This window comes from Dama dama, chromosome 25, assembly GCF_033118175.1.
Source record: "Dama dama isolate Ldn47 chromosome 25, ASM3311817v1, whole genome shotgun sequence".
NCBI lineage: Eukaryota > Metazoa > Chordata > Mammalia > Artiodactyla > Cervidae > Dama > Dama dama.
In genome coordinates, this window is record NC_083705.1 from 43,851,740 (window position 1) to 43,873,611 (window position 21,872).

At 48.7% G+C, this 21,872-nt stretch overlaps 1 protein-coding gene across 4 annotated transcripts in view; it reads left to right on the top strand.

Moving 5' to 3' along the window:
- Positions 1–10,511: 10,511 nt before the first annotated feature.
- GDNF (glial cell derived neurotrophic factor) overlaps positions 10,512–21,872 on the top strand; it is a 28,131-nt gene continuing 16,770 nt past the window's right edge. Inside the window, exons 1-2 of one of the 4 annotated variants that reach the window (XM_061129921.1) lie at positions 10,512–10,753; positions 15,185–15,361. In XM_061129921.1, coding sequence (XP_060985904.1) covers positions 15,211–15,361 — 151 coding nt within the window. In that variant the 5' untranslated portion in view covers positions 10,512–10,753; positions 15,185–15,210. Of the gene's footprint in view, positions 10,754–13,138; positions 13,159–15,184; positions 15,362–17,253; positions 17,520–21,872 lie in introns of those variants that run through there. The other 3 variants (XM_061129922.1, XM_061129918.1, XM_061129920.1) reach the window with 3 other exon arrangements.

The window sequence follows — 21,872 nt, forward strand, 5'->3', positions numbered from 1 at the left end:
TATGCAGACTTTTCAAAGATAATAGTTGAACATGTTCTTTCTTTCCTAGACAAAAGCTTTTTTGTAATGACTGCAAATTCTCTGGAAGAATTGATAAAAGTTAAGTCGTTTCAGTCATGTCTGACCCTTTGTGACCCCATGGACTGTAACCTGCCAGGCTCCTCTGTCCAAGGGATTCTCCAGGCAAGAATACTGGAGTGGGTTGCCATTTCCTCCTTCAGGGGATCTTCCTGACCCAAGGATCGAACCTGCATCTCCTGTGACTCCTGCATTGGGGGTGGATTCTTTACCACTGAGACACCGGGAAGAACTGATAAGAATCCAATAATTGTGTTCCCTAGGAATGGATGGCTTAAAGGTGGCAGCGGAGAAAGAATCACTTATCAATGAAAACGCATTTGTGCCTCTTGAGAGGTATAACATGTACAGGTATAATCTAGCCACGTAGTTGCACAATTTAATTACATTTTTAAAATTACATACTACACACCACACAGGCCTCAAATAGATCAAAGTTACTAAAAGCACACAATAAAAGTTTTGACTTCTAATGAAATTCTTCCCATCACTTAACAAATACCATTTATGTGTGGCAGAGGATGAGATGGTGAGATAGCATCACCAACTCAATGGCCACAAATTTGAGCAAACTCTGGGAGATAATGGAGGACAGAGGAGCCTGGCATGCTGCAGCCTAGGGTCACAAAGTGAAAGTCACTCTGTTGTGTCTGACTCTTTGCAACCCCATGGACTATATAGTCCATGGAATTCTCCAGGCCAGACTACTGGAATGGGTAGCCTTTCCCTTCTCCAGGGGATCTTCCCAACCCAGGGATCTAACCCAAGTAGGTGGGTTCTTTACCAGTTGAGCCACCAGGAAGGCCCAAGAATACTGGAGTGGGTAGCCTATCCCTTCTCTGGCGGATCTTCTCAACCCAGGAATGGAACCAAGGTCTCCTGCATTGCAGGCGGAGTCTTTACCAGCTGAGCTACCAGGGAAGCTACCACGGTCACAAAGAGTCGGACACAACTTAGAGACTGAACAACAATAATTTTTATGCTAGATAATAAGGATGCAAAAATTAAAAATATGGTTGCTACCTTTGCAGAATAATTGGTCAAATGCATGCAGGCAATTATATATAATGGGTACAAAGTACAGTAGGACAGAGGAAGGATGCTCAACAAACACTGGGTCACGTATTCTCAAATGTGTATTTCAGCCTCCTACAGTCACCTGGCGACACCGTTTAACCCAGGAACACTGTTGTTCGTGTTCAACATTGTGAGGTCCTCTTTTGGAATCAGTTTGCAAGCTCTATCAGTTGTCCCTTGCCAGAACAATGGTGTGTAATAACCACAAAACCTCAGTAACATACAAAAAGAAGTATTTATTGCTCATCTCGGGAGTGATCAGAAAGACAGCTCTGATGATCTTTACTAGGCTCATTTACATGGGTGGGGACAGGGAGGGTAGGAGTCAGCTGGCTATCAGCTGACCTTGGCTGTCACTCATCTCTGATTCTTCAGTAGGCTTGCCCAAGTGTATTCTCATGGATAATGGCAGAGGTTTGAGAGAATCAGTGCAAACATATTGGCCTCTTGGGTCCCACGCTCAAAAGTGGCAACCCTCACTATCATTGCATTTCAGTGGCCAAAACAAGTCACAATGCTGATTCAGATTCAAGAGATAGGGAAATGGACTCACTTTTATAGTGACATGACAAAGAGCATGGCTACAGAGAAGGGTGAAGAACTGAGCCCATCACTGCAATTAACCACCAATTTATACCAGAGGAGCAGTCTCTAAATCTGTCTCTCTAGTCTCTATCAGTAGAATTTATTTCAGATGACTTGGTCTTTGCCCCCAATTAAATCCACCTTCAAAATCCAGTTAATTGCCACCACTGAATAGGGGAATGCTAGCTCATGCTTTTTTATGTCCCTTGACAACTGCCAACACAAGGCCTTAGGAAGGGAAATGCCTGAACGATTTATATTAGATGAACAAATACATCCACGCATCCTAAAAGTGCTTTGAGCAATAGCTGCATATTGGGACATGTAGTCTCCTCAGGTGACCATTTCGAAACGGACGTCACATTTTAACATGTCAGTGTTCCTGTGTTTGTACGAAAAAGTGATCCATTACATTTAGGTCAGGCTTCCCTGGTGGCTCAGATGGTTAAGAATCTGCCAGTAATGAGGGAGACCCCAGTTCGATCCCTGGGTTGGGAAGATCCCCTGGAGCAAGGCATGGCCACCCACTCCAGTATTCTTGTCTGGAGAATCCCCATGGACAGAGGAGCCTGGTGGGATACAGTCCATGGGGTCACAAAGAGTCGGACATGACTAAGTGACTAAACACAGCACACTTAGGTCATATTCCTACTATCAACATTGTAAAGCCCATGCTTTATCCCACTTACCTTACTTTTACCTTTTGTTTTTCCCTCTGAACTGCACTTTCCAACCTTTCATCCATTATTTTTTGAATAATGAAGTCATTCTACAAATATGCTCTTCCCTAAACTTACGTTGGGTATATTATGCACTGATCTTGCACTGGCTGGAGAATGACTCTGAAGAGGATAACAGTGACCTACCTTGGGGGTTGTTCTGCAAAAAGTTACATGATGGATTCCTCAAAGAATGGTCTGCAAATGTGCTTTTTGTAGTATTAATTCTTCACATTTCTCAAGCTGACTTTCTCTCACAGAACGCCCAGGACTTCACATATGGTTGGCCAGATCCTGCTGGAGGGTAAATTATGCCCCAGGAGTCAGTGAATTTCTTGGTGGAGGTATTAACTCTTTTTGGGTCACTAGGGTTCCACTTACAGCACTGCAGGAGGGCAGTCATTTATCAAATAGCACCTCAGCAGCCAGAAGGTATTACGTGCAACATAAATTATTCCCAGGAAGTCCTTTATGAACTCAGAAAATCTGGTTTATTATCTCACCTACTCACACAGATACTTCACACAGTATCCCTGTGAAGGAGAGAACAAGCAAGAAGAGAAAAATAGGTGAGGCTGGCGAGGCTAGAAGCTTCTTAAGCTCCTGCAGCTTGTCAAGGACAGAGCTCCAATTTGATCTGCCTGATCCTTGGCTTGACTTCCTCCTAACCAGGTCTCAGGATTTGGGGATCTCAATTTGAAGTTTTTGCTAACTGGGAGGAGATGAGGCCAGTGAGGTGCCTAGGATGCAAAAGGGAAGCCTTAGCTCCTCCCATAGTCTTGGCCCTGCTGCTGATTCAACGAGGGAGTCTTGGATAATTGCTTAGAAGAAGCCACAAAATTCACACATATGTTTCCTGCTAGCTTCTATTAAATCTGTAGATATTTTCTAAATTATGTATTTGGCTGTGCCAAGTCTTAGTTGTGGCATGAGGGATCTACTTCCCTGACCAGGGGTTGCACCTGGGCCCCCCTACATTGCAAGCTTGTAGTCTTAGCCACTGGACCACCAGGGAAGTCCCTAAGTCCATAAATACTGATGAGGATTCATTAGTTGTTTTCCCACAGTGAGGAAAAGTGGAGAAGGCAATGGGGGGGTGGGCAGGGATATGATGGCAGAAAAGGCTGTCTTCTTGTTTTGTTGCCAAAATTGGAAATGGTCAAATGGTTGGTCTATTTTAGGCCAAAGGAAAAGAAGCCAGGTTGAAGTCTGTGTGATGCAATTAATACGTGGCAAAGCGGTCCCCTGGCATGTTTTGGCTTAAAGGTCCAAATACTGAGTCCTTGCCCCAGCAGCAACTGTCGTCTTCGGCAGTATCTCTAGCTATCGCCTATGTTTTACATCTTTAGGAAGACTCCAGAAGCTCTGCAGCAAGCGTGATGTGGTCGAAAAAGGATTAGGATGCAGGAGTCTTGATTCCCCACTCAAATCTCTCTCAACACATCTTTGTGCCTTTGTGATGAAATGCTGTGTAGCCGCTGTCTAAAAGCCAAATATAATGGACTCCTTAGGAGGGCGGCTTGCCTGGAAAATCCCATGGACAGAGGAGCCTGGTAGGCTGCAGTCCATGGGGTCGAGAACAGTTGGACACGACTGAGCAACTTCACTTTCACTTTTCACTTTGATGCACTGGAAAAGGAAATGGCAACCCACTCCAGTGTTCTTGCCTGGAGAATCCCAGGGACGGGGGAGCCTGGTGGGCTGCCATCCATGGGGTCGCACAGAGGCAGACACGACTGAAGCGACTTAGCAGCAGCAGTGAAGGAGTACTTAGTGTTGTGCTCTGTCTGGAAGATCTGCTACTCTGTATGCATGTGTGTTCAGTCACTCAGTCATGTCTGACTCTTTGTGACCCCACGGGCTGTAGCCCTCCAGGCTCCTCTGTCCATGGAATTCTCCAGGCAAGAATATTGGAGTGGGTAGCCATTCCCTTCTCCAGGGGATCTTCCTGGCCCAGATATCAAACCGGAGTCTCCTTCATTGGCAGGTGGATTCTTCACCACTGAGCCACCTGCAAAGCCCTCTGCTACTCTGCGTGTTTGCTAAGTAGTTTCAGTTGTGTCTGACTCTTTGCCAGAGTCCCTGTGGACAGTAGCCCACCAGGCTCCTCTGTCCATGGGATTCTCCAGGCAAGAATACTGGAGTGGGTTGCTATGCCCTCCTCCAGGAAATCTTCCCCACCCAGAGATCGAGCCCATGTCCTTGTGGTTCCTACATCGACAGGTGGATTCCTTACCTCTGAGCCACCTGTAAGCCCTCTGCTACTCTGAAAGGTGGTAACTGACTTCTTTTCAGTTTTGTTCCCCATTTGGCCAGACACCAACCTCTACCACCAATAAAAAGTCGAACTGATTTCTCTGTATTTGGACTCATTTCTTGGCTCAACAAAAAATACTAAGTCCCAGTTTGAAAGAATAAGATACAATATATCCCCCGTGTACTCCCCACCGCTGTCCTTAAAGCACACGTGCAAATGTCGGTGCACTCACAGACAGCAGTGAAGTCATTTGATCCCACGTTTTCTCGATCGTAAGAGTGTGTCACTCACTCACAGAATGACCTTGGATAAGTCACTTAACCTTCTCTGCCTCAGTTTTCTCTCCTGGTAAATTGAGATTAGACTCTAAACTTCAGGTGCTTTCCAGCTCTGGAATTCCTTAATTCAATAGGTGATACAGTTCCTCAGAGTTACAACTTTAACCTAACTGGAATCAGCAAAGTACAGCCCTCAGGCCAAATCCTACCTACCACCTCCTTTTGTGCGGTCTGAGGACGAAGGATAGTTTTCACGTTTTAAATAGTTTAAGAGAAAAAATAAAGAGTAGTATTTCATGATGTGAAAATTATATAAAATTCAAATCTCAATGTCCATAAATAAAGCTATATGGGAACACAGCTGTGCCTGTTCATTTATATATCTTCTATGGCCGCTTTTGCCATACAAGGATAGAACTGAGTGGCTGCAAGAGAAACTGTATGGCCTGCAAAGCCTAAAATATTTCCTATATCTACCCAAAAGAGCCTGCCCTTTACAGAAAAAGTTTGCCAAACCTAACTTGAAGCCACTAGACCCTTTGCAGAGTTAGAGTCTGCTGGAACCCTCTTACCTGATTAAGGTTTTATTACCAGGAAAGAAGACTCCCATAAAGTAATCCTAAGAACCAAAAACAAAATTCTGGTTAATTAGGCAATTTGATCCCCATAAAAGAAACTGCTGGAAATCACTGATAAACCTACCATGTCAATGTCAGAATCAATTTCTTAAGAGAAACAATTTACTCCAAAGGAGTTATCTACTTTACAATTTAGTCCTTACAAAGAAGTCAATACAGTCCATTTTTCCCTGTTCTTTTTTTTTCCTCTTTTCTCTTTAAGCGGTTTGAAGGATAGAACATTTATCTTTCTTTTATGAGTAATCGTATCATTGGTGAAAATGACTGTTAAAGAGTGAGCGAGCATGAAAGAAATCCCTGCCCAATAAAGTGGTGACTTTGAAAAGGAAATTGCCCTGCCCCAGTGATGGATTCAGTCTCAGCCGTCACGACCCATGTTATGAGGAAGTCCAGGGACCCGGGTCCTGGCCCTTGCAGGCAAAGCAGCTGCAAGGCTCCCCTGGGAGCTCACCGGGACTCTCTGTGAAGGGCCAAAGGCTGCTCTGCCACCGCACTGCCCCTTCAGGTTGCAGCACACAGCACTGAGCCTGCAGGGACCCCTCCACCTAGCCTGGAATGTCCCCGCTTTGCTCCCCCTCCTCTCCGCCTACTACCCCTATCAAGCCCCAGTTTGAGTTCCAAATATGGTCATACTCAAGGCCCATAGCCTCAGGATATCCTGTATTCTTTATCATTTTTTGTTTGTGTTTTCTCTTCCTCCCAAGGATCTGCCTGCAATGCGGGAGACCTCGGTTCGATCTCTGGGTTGGGAAGATCCCCTGGAGAAGGGAAAGACTACCCACTCCAGTATTCTGGCCTGGAAATTCCAAGGACTGTATAGCCCATGGGGTCACAAAGGGTCGGACACAACAGAGCCACTTTCACTTTCACTTTTTCTCTTCCCCTGGACTTGGGGCACCAGGAGCACCCATGATTTTGACGTCTTTCAGTTAAAGATCCACAATGAGTTCTGATGAAGATAATGATAATGGTGAAATGGGAAATCAGCAAGATGATGAACTCTTTTTTTCTCAAAGATGAGATGAGATGCTTGAACCATACTTGCTTCTCCCCTTCTGAGTTTCTGGCAGGGTTTTCCAAATGAGAGGCTGAGATCTAAGGACACTGTGCGATTTCTTAGCAGTGTGTTGTTATTACTTTATCAGGGGACCATCCACCTATTCAGCACAGAAGTGGTATTCTTTTGGACAGCAAATTGTTCTCTTCTGGATGCTGTTGAGGAACATCAAATCAAACATATCTTTGTCTCCTGGAGAAAGGAGAAGATGCGGACACAGAGCTATTGGGGGTCTCTACTTCCAGTCCAGTGTCTGGGGAGTTTGAGATGGTGACATCAGGCCATCCCCTTGTGCCTAATGCTTGATTCCTGGCAGTCACTCTGGAAGCAGCTTTGTTTCTCATTGTCTGTGAAGGTCTAAGATTTTTGTCAATATCAATTGCAGTACTTTTAAACATTGGGCTTTATAGTGGGGGATCTTGAAAAATTTTAGAATTTTTCACTTCTTCTGTAGTCATCAGAATGTTGTAATCATCTAAAAAATGTTCTTTCAAAACTATAAGTATTTGCTTTAACTCTAAGTTAATTTTACACTTTCTTTTATATTACTATTTAAGATAATTAGTACTATTTCAAAAGGATTTAATGTTTTGGAAAAATCTGAGTCCTAGAACCTATCAAAATAGGTAAGCCTCTTAGTTTGGCTCTCAAAAAGAATCATCATATTAATGATTATTATAATCATTAGGGGAAAGAAAACTAACTGATACCTCAACCCTGGCTGCACTTAGAACAACTTAAAATACCAATTCCTGGGCTCCACCACCCAAGAAATTCACATTTAATTGCCCGGGAACAAGGCCGAGGCACGGGAATGTGTTTGCAACCTCCCCAGGGTTCCACTTGCCAGGTAAAAATCACATCTGAGCACCTCACATATACCTCTATCACGGCATTTATCATTTTATACTATGATTACTTGTGTACATGCCTCCCTCTCCTTAGAGATGGTAAGCTTCCAGAGAGAGAGGAGTCATATCTCATCTATCCTTGAGTCTTGTAGTAGACAGAGGTTTGTTAAACTCCCAAGTGCCTGCTATTAACACAGCTCCTTCTGGGTGCCCAAATCCTGCGGAGGGAAGGCAAAGAGGAACTCTAGGAAGTGTCTTAAGTGAAGATGGCCAGTCTTGGAACCATGAGACCCAACAACGTAGACATGGGTGATTAGTCCGGGAATAAGAACCTGGCCAAGGTCTGCTGTGCTCCAGGGTGTCCAGTAACCTGTATGTCCTGACTCAAAAGCTCTCCGTCCATTTCGAGCACCTAGCTAGTGCCCAGTGGGGCCAATAAGATCCTCTCACTGGAGTTTAAATGTGAGATCAACAGAGAGCTGAGCAGTTGGTAGCAGGAGCAGAAGCCAAGAGACAGTCGGAGAAAAACAGACAGAGAGGAGCTGAATCACGTTGGCGGCTAAGCCTGTTAGAAGGGACGGCAGATGCCTGTGGCTCAGGGGGGCAGCAAGATAACCCAGTCACAGAGCCGGATCCTGAATGACCTTCCAGTTCCTGAACTTCAATCCAGTTTTCGTGAGGCCTGGCTGGGTGGCCTTTCCGGAAGGCTTTTCGGAGACACGTGGCTGAGCAGTGGAGATTCCGGTCAGCCTTCCTTACACAGTCAACTCTCATTACTTAGGGTAAACTAGAGGTATCTGTGCTCTGCAACACCCCCAAAATCCCAGTCAGCACAATCCCCAAGGTCTAGCACTTTGCCTGGCACAACAGCGAGCACTAAATCATTGCAAATGTTTGGAAGGCAGGACCATCCCCAGTTGAAAAGCCTTCAGAAAATGAAGAAATCACTCACGGTTAAGAACACTGGCGAGGGTCGCCTTCAAATTCCAAAAACAGTGTTAAACTAGGATAAGTATATTAAGCTTAGCCCATTTTCAAACCCATCTACATTTCTACTGTAATCTATCAAAGAAGGATATGTCACATTCTGCAGAACTCCAGTAGGCATCCTAATTTCAACTAAGGTATGTCTGGATGACTCGATTTTCACTCCGCTTAAACTTAAATCATGGTAACATTAAGAAGAACAATTTTCCTCCCACGCTAACGTCACTGACAAACCTCCAAGGTAGCTGATATTTGTCTTTCAAGAAGTTTAGTACTATGGGCTCTTCCCCCCACACTGCCACACACATTTCCCTGTCTATTGTCTGTATCAGTTACTCCACGAACACATACTCCTCAACAGCCGGATGAGTCATAAAATAAGAGGTACATGGATGTAAACTGAGCCTGTTTATGCTCTCCCTGGCCCCAGCTAATAAAATAAAAGAGGTCCCACTAAATTCAGGTCCAATGGCTTCCGGAAAACAGGTTTCTGCTTAGCAAAGACATACTTTACTCAGTACATTATTTTAAAGGTAGAGCTAATTTCATGCCCTGGGTGAATGCAACGGATTTATGGGGAGAGTCATGTGCAGGGTGTGTAAGGACTTGTCCTCCTCACGTCCTCTACAAAAGAAGGCTCTGGCGCGTCTGGTGGTGAGCAAACCAACAAAAGGAATGCCTAAAAGGTCTCACAGAGATCAGGAATGGGCGCTGGGTCCCTGCTTACTGGAAACTCAGCACCCAAAGCAGTGCTTGCTTAGGTCTCCCATCTGCATTTTCGAAAATAAAAGGTTTAGTCCAACTTTCCCCGACCTGTTCCCAATCAAGTGATCTGAGGCCTCTGGAATTGGGATTCTGAATGTATGTGTCTACCCCACGTCTGGTATTATATTACGACAGCATGAAAATGGAGCCTAGGACCGAGGAGCGGCCAGCCTCAGAAGCCTTCTTCATTGCCTGCCGTGTAATACATGATATGCAAAGCCTCTGACTTCAGCCAGCAGATATGTGGAGACCGTGTTGGCCCTAGCATGGGGACTAAACTAATGTGTGTTTAGGTCAGAAAGCGAATCAGAAAAGCCACTGGAGGGCACGTCACGGGGTGAGAGCCCTATAAATTCTGCCCCGGTCTCAGCGTCCCCTGGCAAACACTCGGCTTCCCTCCCTGGGCCGCTGCACATCTCTCCTTCGTAGTGCTGGAGAACTCCGGCCAGCAGCAGCTCTCCTCGCTATTGCCTTCTGCCCTGCAGAAAAGCCAGAGAGCTAGACATCGAGGTGGAAGGAAAGCCTTCGACGGGCGCGAGGAGAGCCCATTGCAGCCCTCCACTCGACAGAGCCCCTGCTCAGACAGCTAGGCGCGAGGGCGAAGCCCGGCGCGGGCGCCGCGGTCAAGTTCGGATTGCCCCCTTCGGTTGGTCCGCTCAGAGCTCCGCACGTTCCTCCGGATCTTCCCGGCGAGGAGGAAGCGCGAGCCCGGCCGCGTCTCCACGCGCTGAGCGCTCTCTCCCTGCACCCCGGGGAGGGGCGCCTCGCGTCACCCACTCGCACCCGGAGCCCCCCGGTTCGGGAGCTCGGGCGCCTCCTCGCTGTTCTCCTTTCCCTCCCCGTCGCCGCCGCCGCTCGACCCCTCCCCTCCCGGGGCCCCGCGCCTCCCCTCCCCCACCCCGGCCCCCGGCCCGGGCTCTCCAGGACCAGCCTGCGCTCCTGGCGCCCTCATGTCTTCGCGGGACTCTCGGCGCCGGTTGACGTGGTGTCTCGTTCGGATTTCCAGGCTCAGCTCCGGCGGCAGCATCAGCCCGGCCCGTCTCGTGCTCCCCGGCGCGGCGCCCCAAGAAGGCGCAGAGCGCGGCCGCCGCCGCTGAACCGCCCGCCGCGCCCCGCGCCCGCGCGGCCCCGGCTGAGAGCGCTGCGCGCGCAGCCCTGTCACCCCTCAACCAAGGCAGCGGCGGCTGCTCGGACCTCGCCTTCTGGGGGTGCGGGGAGCCGGCGGGGGAGCTGTCGGCATCCCTCGCCCTTTTCACGGCGGCGGCGGCAGCGGCTGGAGCCTTGGCCGCCGCCTCCTGCGTGCCCTCCCTGCCGGGAACGGCCCCAGGATTGCGAACTCGTGCCCTAACCTGCTGGGCGGGGCTCCGCGCTCCTGCCCTCGGCCCGGATGGGTCTCCTGGCTGGGACTCGGGGCTCCTGGAGTTAATGTTCAGCTGGGGGTCTGCGGAGACCGGATCCGAGGTGAGTGGGGGAGAGGGCCTGAGGGGAGGCGGGCGCGGCGGGCTGCGGGGCGCTGGAGACAGAGGGGGGCGCGGCTGGACCTCAGAACGGGCAGTGAGACTAGGAAGAGAAGAGACTAAGAGAGAACCGAGACGCTCGAAGGACAGAGGAGAAAGAGAAGTTGAACTGGAGTCAGGCTGGCCTTGCGGAGGGGCAGTTTGCCTTTCCACGTGGGCAAAGATCTCTGGGGTCCCTGATGCCTCTGGACCCCGGAATATTCGACAGGGACCGTTTCCCTCCCCGACTCGGCGGGGCGCTCTTCCGTCAAGTCTCGGGAAGGTGCCGGGCTGGGGTCGTCTTTGAACCCACCACTGCCAAAGTTGGGTCCTCTGTGGAGGCGCTGCTGCATAGATATCATTACTGAGGTGTAACTTGTTTTGGTCTGTTCCGAGGGAAAGTGTAGGCCCCGGGATGGGCTGCTGCTAAAGGTCCTGAGGACCTAAAAACAGAGCGCTCACCTCCTCTGGAGCCGTCTTGCAAATCTACATTCCTCGCCCTTTTCTGAACCCGGTTACTTGCATGAGCCCGCAATTCCAACTAACCATCCGCGTCGAGGTTAAGAGAGGGGCTTCCGGGAGAGCCCAGGACCCGGGTCTCCGTCTGCCACAGACTCTCGAACCTCAAGGTCTTCCCTACGCCATCTAAGTGATGATTTGAATGACCGCTTTTCTCCTGCACTGTGCCACCTCCCCAGTCAACACTCTCCACCACTACCTTGCACAACCTCAGGGCTGATTTCGCCGCCGTTTGGTTTCCAGCCCCTCTCGGGGCGGGAAATAACTTTCCGCGGACCTCCCCAGCCTTCTGGCGCCTCCCTGGTTTTGGCGGTGGCAAACCGGTCTGCAGAGCCGACGCGCGCGCTCCGGGGGAGCGGCCCAACCCCGTGCTCGCAAGATTTTTGCTCATTGGTGGGGGCAAACACAAGTCTCCTGGGCGCTGCCGCGGATATGTTAGAGCGCACTCGACTCTTGCACAGTATTTTCGATGTTCACTTAAGTATTCCAAGGAAGAGATGCTGCTTCTAACCTCACTCACGCACCTCCACCCGCAAAGCTCCAATGCGAGCTTCTGGGCTTCCGCCCCGCAGCGACCCGGTCTTGCACTGAGTTTCGCCATATCTTCGCTTTGGCAGGGTTCAGGGACAGTAGAGCCTTTTCAACAAGTGTCAGGTGTCCGAGGAGCCCGCAGCGTCCCCAGCCTATTCTCGCAAGGGGTTCGGGTGCACTCTGGATCTGACACACGGCCTCGGGCCCTTGACCCATTCCCTGACTGTCTGCAGAAAGAGTCGCTCATTCTTTTCCCTACCGCGGTCTTGGGCCCAACTGAGTAAGTCCACCGTCCGTTCAGGACAGAAGGCACAGCTGACAAAAGCAATACATCTTTCAGCAACTTCTGTCCGTATTCCAAAAGAAAGCCTCCAAGTTACAGCGCGCCCCCACCCACCCACCCCCCGCCTCCCTTTTTATCCTCCTGAGACCTGGATCTCGAGGGCAAACCTCCCAGCCTGCCAGACACGGGAAAGTGCGGGCGCACTGGCGGCGGGAGCGCTCACCCGCGGTGAGGCTGTCACCGAGACGCGGGGGAGGGAGGGGGAGTTCAAAAACCAGGTTGCCGAGAAACCAGCTTAAATGGGGCGGGAGAGAAAAACCCGGGAGAGAGGATGAAGAGTGATAGGACAGGATGAACAGCAGGGATGCCCGGTGAGGACATCCAAAAGTTCCGGGGGGGTAATTTGGATTCGGAGAGGATTGGAGGGTGGTGGGGAGCGTTCGTGCAGCGGTTCTAAAGTGGCAAGGCAGTAGCCCGGCCGCGTGGGCGCTTCGAAACTCCGGCGGTTTCTGGTGCCCCCTGGTGCTGGGAACTCAGAAGCGCCCGGCGGCGTCTCGCAGTCCCGCTCTCTGAGGCGTCCGTCCTTTCCGCCCCAGGCCTGAGAATCACCAGATGCCGGTGCCCGCGACGCTCCCCTTTTGCTCTGCCGGACGCAGAGGGGAACCAGCCTGTGGGGTACCGGAACGGGTGCGGGGGCACCTGGCGGAGCAGGAGAGCTTGTTTATTACCGCATGTGGCAGCGCGTTGGGCAGTTGGCGCGCGTAGCAGAGGCTGCTGGTTGCCGCAGAAACGCACATCGAACAGATGTGCTTTGAGAAAGCGATAAAGAGACCGACAGGGAAGCCACTGGGTGTGTTGAGGGTGGGGATGTAGAGACCCCACCGGGATCTGGGAAAAACCTCCAGGTAGACCGCTGTGAACGCTCAGCCTCCAGACTCCCTCCGCCCGGCAAATACCGGGAACTACAAAGCCGCTCTGACTGCAGCCTGCGCCGGCGGTGCTCAGAGGGAAGAAGGCGCCCTTCTCGCCCGCGGGAGGTGGGCGAGCTCTTTTCACCCGGCGGAGGGCGGGGGCGGGAGCCTCCTTTGAACGAGGCGGGAAGTTTTCCTCTGTGTCCTCTTTTGCCAGCTTCGTCACACTTCTAATTGAGGATCTCCACGACCAATTTAAAAAGCCCTCCGCCTGCCAAGCAGAAAAAAAAAAAAAAAAAAGGAAAAACCCTCTAAATGCGGAAGGGAAACCTGGTGCCTCTGTCGCTTCCTGTCGGCGGGCACCGCGATTTGGGACGGCGCATTAACCGCGCGCCTCCCTGCCCCTCCGGGCAGCCAGACAGTTAGCACGCGCCCGCGAGCTGGCACCCGGGCAAGGGGGCGGGAGGCCTAGCGTTCCCGCGTCGTCTGCTCGAGCGCCTCTCAGGGCTCATTTTGCACGGCCTGGGTGAGGTGTTGCCTGGGGGCCCCCGCGCCTCAACCCACAACCTTTCTTTTTCCCCGGGTTTGTAAACCAGCCAGGAGGGCATGGAGCGCTGGGAGCCGCAGGGTTTAGGAGTTCGTGGTCCCTACAGACTCCCCAAGCCCAACAGCTGCGTAGCGAACAAACGCCCAAGGGATGGAAAATGCATTCGTCTCCGCAGCGGTGGGAGGTGGCGGTCGAATTAAACGCTTCCCCGGGTGGCCTGCACCGGAACCCGGCGGGCGTTCTGGGTAGAGATGGGGGTGGGGGCTGTTGCTGGAGGCGGGCGCTCCTAGCGACTGATGGAGAGCAATGGGGTCGAGGTTTTTTACTTTTACCTGGAAACTGCTTTACTCTCTTCCACTGAAAAAGTTCAAGGAGCTTTTCCTAAGAATCCCTTTTACTTGGAGGAACGGCGATAGTCAACTGCATGAATCTCGTAATTTCCGCTTTAGAATGCCCTTGGAAATTAGAACGCTGGCATTGGGGAGGCACCTCAAGGTGCCCGGGTCTCCCCCGCCCCGCCACCTCCGCCTCGCCTCCTTATTGCGTGGAGCTGGGCCCTGAGTTGAGGGTACCCTTTTTCTCGCCCGCCCTCCTTTCTAGGGGTGCGAGGATTGAGAAGCCAAACGGAGCCCCCTAAGAGGAGCTGAGCCCCCACCGTGCGCCCTTTCCCGGTCTCGACCTTCTGGTGCCGGCGCTCCTGCGTAGCGTCCCCTACAGGCTACGATTGTCCAGGAGTGACTGATGACCCGGCGTGGGGCGCTCGAAACCCCTCTGCGAGGGGAAAGGATTTAAGGCCAGAATCTTGCAAAAATGCAAAAATAGAGTATTCGAGTACACCACGAACATTTTCGAGACCGAGGCAATCCCTCCCTAACTGTAACGCTAAAGCATTTGTTGAACGCTTACGTTATGCATGGTTAGGCCTTTTCATATGTTAATATTCGTAACCTTAAGAAGTGGAAGTAGTATTTTAAACCGAGTTGAAACTTTGGAAAGTTCAGGAGCTTAACACAGATATTCCTGGATAGCTTCAAAGTCTTTTAAGTCTCCACTGGCTTCTTGTTTCGACGACAAAACACTAATTGAAAAGGCAGGAATAAAGCCTGAGCAGGGTTCGTGGTGCCACTGAGCCTGCCCCCGCCTAGCTGAGGACAGGATCAGGACCCCGGGCGGGCTGGTTTCTTGCTTGGGTTCAGGGCTCGTTCTCCAGGGGGGTCTGTGGGAGCTGCTGGATGGGGCGGGAGCACCGGGTGAGGGTTGCCCGGTCGCCCCCCAGAATGGAGATGGGGTTGCGCGCCAGTACTGCTGTCGTCGTATTGGTACTGGCAGGGGGAAACAGCCCTGCCCCGAAATCCGGGTATCCGATGGCGGAAGAAAAAGGCAGTTGTCTGTTGGAAGCCAGAGAGGCGCACCCCGGAGCAGGGACAGGCAGGGCGCTGGGAAGGAAAGAAGGGTGGGGGTGCCCGGGGAAGCGCCCGGCCGCAGCGGTCCGGAAGGAGAGCGGTGCCAAGTCTGGAGGGGAGCCCCGGGGACCCGCGCGGGCCCCAGCATCCAGGCCTAACGTGCTCTCCCCGGTTCTGCGCCCCTGCCCGCCCGCCCACACAGGTGCCGCCGCCGGACGGGACTCTAAGATGAAGTTATGGGATGTCGTGGCTGTCTGCCTGGTGCTGCTCCACACCGCGTCCGCCTTCCCGCTGCCCGCCGGTAAGAGGCCTCCCGAGGCGCCCGCCGAAGACCGCTCCCTCGGCCGCCGCCGCGCGCCCTTCGCGCTGAGCAGTGACTGTAAGAACCGTTCCCTCCCCGCAGGGGTCACCCCCACCCGCCGCCCGCACGCACCCCCAAGTCAGCCCCGACAGCAGAGTGGGCTCCCAGGGAAGAGCCGCGCAGGCGCCGAAACCCCCTCCCGGTGCGCGGCCACCAACTGGTGCCCCAAGTCTGCATGGCACGTGCTGGCTTTGCCCAACACAGAGGGTAACACGTTTTTCTGCTGCTCATTTAGATTCCGATCAACAGCTGTTTTCCCCACCACTCCCACCACCACAGGAAAACACAGTGTTCTCTTTTCTCTGCCTCCCCATCACACACACACACACACACACACACACACACACACACACCCGTGTTTTGTTCCAAGGCCCTCTATCTCTGTTTGGGTGTGCCTGGCTGTGCTGAATTCTGAGAACAATTGCATTTCCATCCTAAACTGCCCTTGCAAGGGAAAAGGCTGAGGTTTCACAAAAGCATGCCAGAGTCAGAGAAAACACAGAAAGGCCTTGATTTCCAGAACAAGCATCTGGGCAGTGTCAAGTGTGTTGAGGAAAGTTCCGGTTCTAGAAAGAAAACGATAAATAGCGCTGGCTGGGGCTAGGGGAAAAAACAAAAAAACTGTAGTTCACTCCACACATGACAATGTTAACTCCTAAGACCAGATTATTCATATTAGAAAATAAATCTGTGATTTGCCTCTCAAAAATGTCTTAGCGGTTTATCAGGGCATGTCAACTATGATTTGATATAATTTACCCTCTGCTCTTGAGAAGCTTATCTATTGCATAAAGCAGAATATGCTTCATCACAAGTTAAGAGATTACTGGGGAGGAATAGAAAATTTGCACAACCCCAAACTAAAGCAACAGTAAACCATAGCCATAACCATGCTGGCTACTCCCCATTTCTATTACCCTATTCTGCATTTGAAAACTATTGTGATCATAGGTACCATTGAAAGGGTTCTAAAGTCAGCTGTTTGCTGGAGTCCCCCAAACCTGTGGCCTTGGGCTAAAAGTAGCCTAGGAAATGTGATGTGCTTATCTTATGCTTAATTACAATAATAAAAGCATCTTCTTCCTGAGGTCCCAAGAAAAAGTGCATTTTTCTAAGACAAATTAAGTCTTCAAGAGTGACTTAGCATTAGAGAACACAGTTTGATCCCTTGAAATTGAAGTAACTGTTCCAGGAGTGTATGTCAGTTAGTTGTATAAACCTATTTTTAAAGGTTTTGGTTTCAGCCACAAATGTCTATCCTAGTGTATATAATGTTTCTCCAGTAGAAACTTTAAATGTGCTTTAGTGCCATAGTCTTCAGAACAGTACCCATGAAGGCTAAATGGCTTTTCATTCATTCAAACAGCCTAGGTCAGAGGAACAGGAACCCAGTGAAAGGTAATAGTTTTCTCACCAAGGCACTCTGGAGGAAAAATGACTGTGTCTGATTATGAAGCTGATTAGATCATGGAAATTTAATAAGTATATTGGTATCCTGTCTACCTAGGCTTATTTAATGCTGGCTCCTGCTTCTGGCTCAGCTTTTGGCTAATTTGTCACCTCGAACAAATTACTTACTGCCAGACTCAATGAACAGTTTACAACTGTAAAGGAAGGCCTTTCCATTCCAAAATGCCAATGACTGAGATCTGGCCTACCCCAACCTTCACGCTCCACCCTAACCTTCCTCTGGGAAGAGACTCCTGCTTACTGGACTCACCTGGTGAACTCTAGTGACTACTGGTGTTGGGCCTCACCCAGAGAGATTCTGATCTAATTGGCTTGGGGTGTGGCCTGGACAACTAGAGATTTAGGTGTTTCCCCAGGTGAGTCTAATGTGCAGTCAGGTGAATACCTATGCCTTGATAATACCCTAAGAAAATCTGTGCCTCATGTAAGGTCCAGCCAGTCACAGAGCAGGCAAGGTAACATTAATCTTATTGATTGGGGTGGGGGGAGTTGTGGGGGAAGGGAGGTTTTTTCCAAAACTGATACTAAGTCATCAGTAGTATCAGTAGTATCGATGGACAAGATTCTGACTACTGTATTTACATTTGAACCAGCAGAGCACACCCGATTCTGTTTTATCTATGGGAAGACCCAATAGATCCTTGAAAGAGAAATGTTCCCAAAGAGAAAGTGAGCTGCATTCTAAGCCAAATTGACTTCTTTCCAGGTATGTTCAATTCGGTAGCAAGTTGTCAGTGCGGGGAAGGCAGGATAAAGACAATGTGCAGACTTTGAACACTCAACCAATGTCAACACGCACTGTCACAGTGCTGACATTTATATCCTTCACTGTACACCATGCAGTGAAGGCTTATGTAGAAAACATTAAGTCACTCGTCGTTTGAAAATAGAAAGTGCCATAAATACTGATCCCTCTTCTTGGAATTTAGTGATTGAGCAAAGGCTCTTTCGTGTTACCTGAGTCAGTCATTCTATGCTGTTCAAAGGGGGCTGGACTGCACCCTGTCTACACATTCACCCTTGAGATCGCATGTATTCTGCTGGTTCTGATGTAAATGAAGCAGCCAGAATCTTGTTTCTACCATTATCACGTGTTGAACTAACCAATTAGAATTCGTAACTGGCCCACTTGTCTGCACAGAGGTTGACCATAAAGTTAATGGGTTATGGCTGCTTCTTGTAGCAGCTTCAAACTTGTCCAAACTTAAAGACTTGTGGTTTTTCTTTCGGGTCATCCAAGACTTTTCCGTTTCACCATCTTTGTTTTTATCATTGTGCTTTTTACCTGTGTCTTCACTACCGTGTAATTAGAGCAGGCCTGAGGCATGTAAAAGGTGAAACTAGAAGGTCTTGTGCACAGATGTCATAGCATTTTAGAGCTGAAAGGTAGCCCCTAAATTTCCCAGGCCTAAAGATATTAAGTAGTTTATCCAAAGTGCCAGGGTTCCGTGATGGCAGGAGGAAGATTTGCTGAAGCCAGAACCCGAGTTTCTCTAAACCACTGAATTGCAGAGCGTTCAGTCTTGCTACCTAGGAGAAAACACTTTATATGGGAGGAAAGTTTTCAACTAATGAGTAAAACTGTGTTGCACAAGGTTGCTTGCAGTTTTTAAAGGTTTGTTAATCATAGTCATATACCAGTTCTCAGCTGTGCATGATAACTCTAAATGTGTTTCACAAAGCATAAAATGCATTTGCTTTTTAAAAATTTGTGATCTAAAAGCACTTATGCATTCAACAAGTAATTAATGTGTGCCTGTGTGTGCCAGGCACTGTCCTAGGGGCTAGGGAATCCTCAGTACACAGACAAAAGCCCCTGTCCTCACAAAGTGTACTATCTAATAAAGGTACAGGGTGTGGTGCAATTTGGTGGCATTGTAAACTAAAACTAAACCTTGCTCAGAAAAGGTGGCCTTTTTGTGTGACCAGAAAACAACTAGAAGAAACACTGAGCATTGCTAAATTATAATTGCAAGTAATCCACAATGCATTGTAATATAATGGGGTTCCATTCTACCGGTTTGGCAGCAAGTCACAAAATTTCCTAGAGAAACAATCTTGCAAATCAAGCCATCAAGTTCTCAGACTAGCCCACAAAAATCTATGTAACCTTGATCAAATTGAGATATGATTCACAATATTATGAAGCTGGAGTCTCCTCCCAAGTTGTCACTTCCCATAATCTGCAGAAGGAGGGCACAGAGCAAGAAATCATGGAGTTTCAACAAGCAAGAGCTCAAGTTCACACATTCAGTTCAGTCAGCCTGGCCACTTAACTGTTACTTAACAGCTCTCAAACCTCAGTGTCCTCATCTGTGAAATAGGAACACTATTCATCCTGCCTCCCGGGGCTGCTGTGAACAGAGTTACATGAGGCAATGCTTTGTAAAGCCCGTGCCCCATAAACAACCATCATACTTGCCACGCTGCTCCTCCCAACACGCACCCGTGAGTGCCTTTTCTTCCGTCCCAGGCTGTCAGTTCGGCCTCTGCCAAGACATTGCTCTAAATGGTGGAATTTCAAGCAGCCCAACAAAGTACAGAGAGTGGAAGAAATGCAGGCCTTGCGGGGAGGCTATTTTGGGCCCCGCAGGCAGTCAGTTGGGCCAGCCTTGCGTGGGATTCTGCCCCCGGGTCAGCTTCCCCTGGCTCTTCCTAGGTTTCACAGCTCCTTCCCTTCCCCATTTGCTGAGCCCATAGTTCCTATGGAATTTTTCCCACCAGATTCCCATGGTCATGTTAGGGAGACCCTCGTCCCCTATGGGGAGAAGGGAGCCAGGACACCATAAGATCCTTACGTGTAAGAGATCAAGGAGGCAGTGAGCTGGAGGCTTCCTGTCTTGAGATAGAGCATTTCTGTTTTAAGTGATCCCACCTGGATATTTAATTCAAGCTGTTTCACAAACCCAGCAAAAGACTGTTAGTGAATTTAGTAAACTTTCAGCCTGTTGTTATCCAGCTAAGAAACCTTCTAATGCAACAAGGTAGTTAAATGTTAGGCTTTCAAATCTAATTTTGTGGGATATAGAGTTCAGAGTAAATAAGCACCGTCCATCTTTTTTTTATTATTATTATTTTAGGGACTATATGAACAGACAATACTGGAATAAAGTCCCTAAGTTGGAAGGGGGCTCTGCCATTTGGGATGAGGTGCTTGGAATCAAGAAATCCCATGTCAGGCTTTTAGGAGACACTGATTCCTCACTCAAGATTTGAGACCAACATCTCATTCTGGCCTCAGTCTGAAGACCTATTTCAAACTGTTGCTGTTTAGAGAAATCTATTTCAGGCTTAATTTGAATTGGCCAGTCCTAGGACCTCAGGCTGATCCAACAGCCAAAGAATTATTCTCAGAAGATTCTCCTTTCACTGATAGAAAAATAAAAGCTCTCTGGCATTTTCCCTTCCAAATGTCCCTTTCATCTTGGTTTATTTAGCACTTAATGGTCCATAGCCTCTTTATTCAATTAAAACATATTCTTTAATCACTTGAGCTCAATCAGGAAGCAAGTATTAAATATCTTTCATGCTCTAGGTGCTGTGTGGGCATCCAGAAGGCAAAATTGTGAACTTAAATAGCTTATGATCTAGTGGTAAACTATGGATAGGCAGATGTGTGGGTGGGTGGGCGGACTGTCAGTCCAACAGATAGCTATGTCTACCGAGGCATGTGCATTAGCTGTGGTCGTGGCAAGAATTCCTAGCAATGAAGTCACTAGGATTTGGAGATCATAGCAGGAAAGAATTCGGGGGAGAGGGAGGATTTGAGCTAACCCTTGAAAGATATGTATTAGGAAAGGAAGGAAAAGGAAAAGGGGCACATTCCAGACCAAGGAGAAGCACAGGCAAGTTTGTGATCACGATATGGGGAAGGGGCAGGTGGTGGATACGAGGAGGAGGCCAGACCAGTCGCCAAGTTCTGAGAACAGGTGGCGGGAAGTGGTGTGAAATTTAGGCTATCTCTGTAGGTGACACCCAGATTATGAGATGCTGTAAAATCCAGGAAAAGAAGGTGCTTGCTCTGTTTCTGATGGCAGCGGGGTGCCACTGGGGTATCTCAAGCAGGCAGGGGGCAGCAAGTGGGATCTCACTGCTAAGCCTTCTTGCTGCAAAAAATTACTCAAGCCCCAGGCTTCATGAATCTATAGCATAGGCATATGTTTCATTTTGAAGTGTGCCCTTATTTTTAAAAAGTGTCTAGCCATGGGCATAATTGAATCAACCTGTTAACAAGTGAAAAGCTACAAATAAAAACTTAAAGTTAGTATCATACAAATGAACTGATTTACAAAACAGAAATAGACTCACACACTTAGAAAACAAACTTATGGTTACCAAAAGGGAAAGGTGGGAGGGGGTAAACTGGGAGTTTGGTACTGACAGATACACACTACTATATATAAACTAGATAACCAACAAGGACCTACTGAATAGCACAAAGAACTATATTTAATATCTTGTAATAACTTATAATGAAAACCTGAAGAAGAGTAGATATATAAAGAATATATATATCAACTATACTTCAATTAAAAATAAAAACAAAAAATAAAGTTTAGTATCATTACACCTCTTTGCTTTTCACGTAGTAACCCAATTTTTAACAAATAGGGTTTTTTAATTTATTGAGTATAGTTGATTTATCATGTTGTGTTAATTTCTGCTGTATAACAAAGTGATTCAATTATACATACATATATGTATTCTTTTTTATATTCTTTTCCCTTATGGTTTATCACAGGATATTGAATATAATTCCCTGTACCATAGAGTAGGACTTTGTTGTTTATCCATTCTAAGTATAATAGTTTGCATCTGCTAACCCCAAATTCCTAGCCCGTCTTTCCCCAGCACCCCTCCCCCTTGGTAACTACAAGTCTGCTCTCTACATCTGTGAGTCTGTTTCTGTTTAATAGGTAAGTTCATTTGCGTCATATTTTAGATTCCACATAGACATGGTATCATAGTTGTTAGTCTTTCTCTTTCTGACTTACTTCGCTTAGTATGATTATCTCTAGGTCTAGCCATGTTGCTACAAATGGCATTATTCCATTCTTTT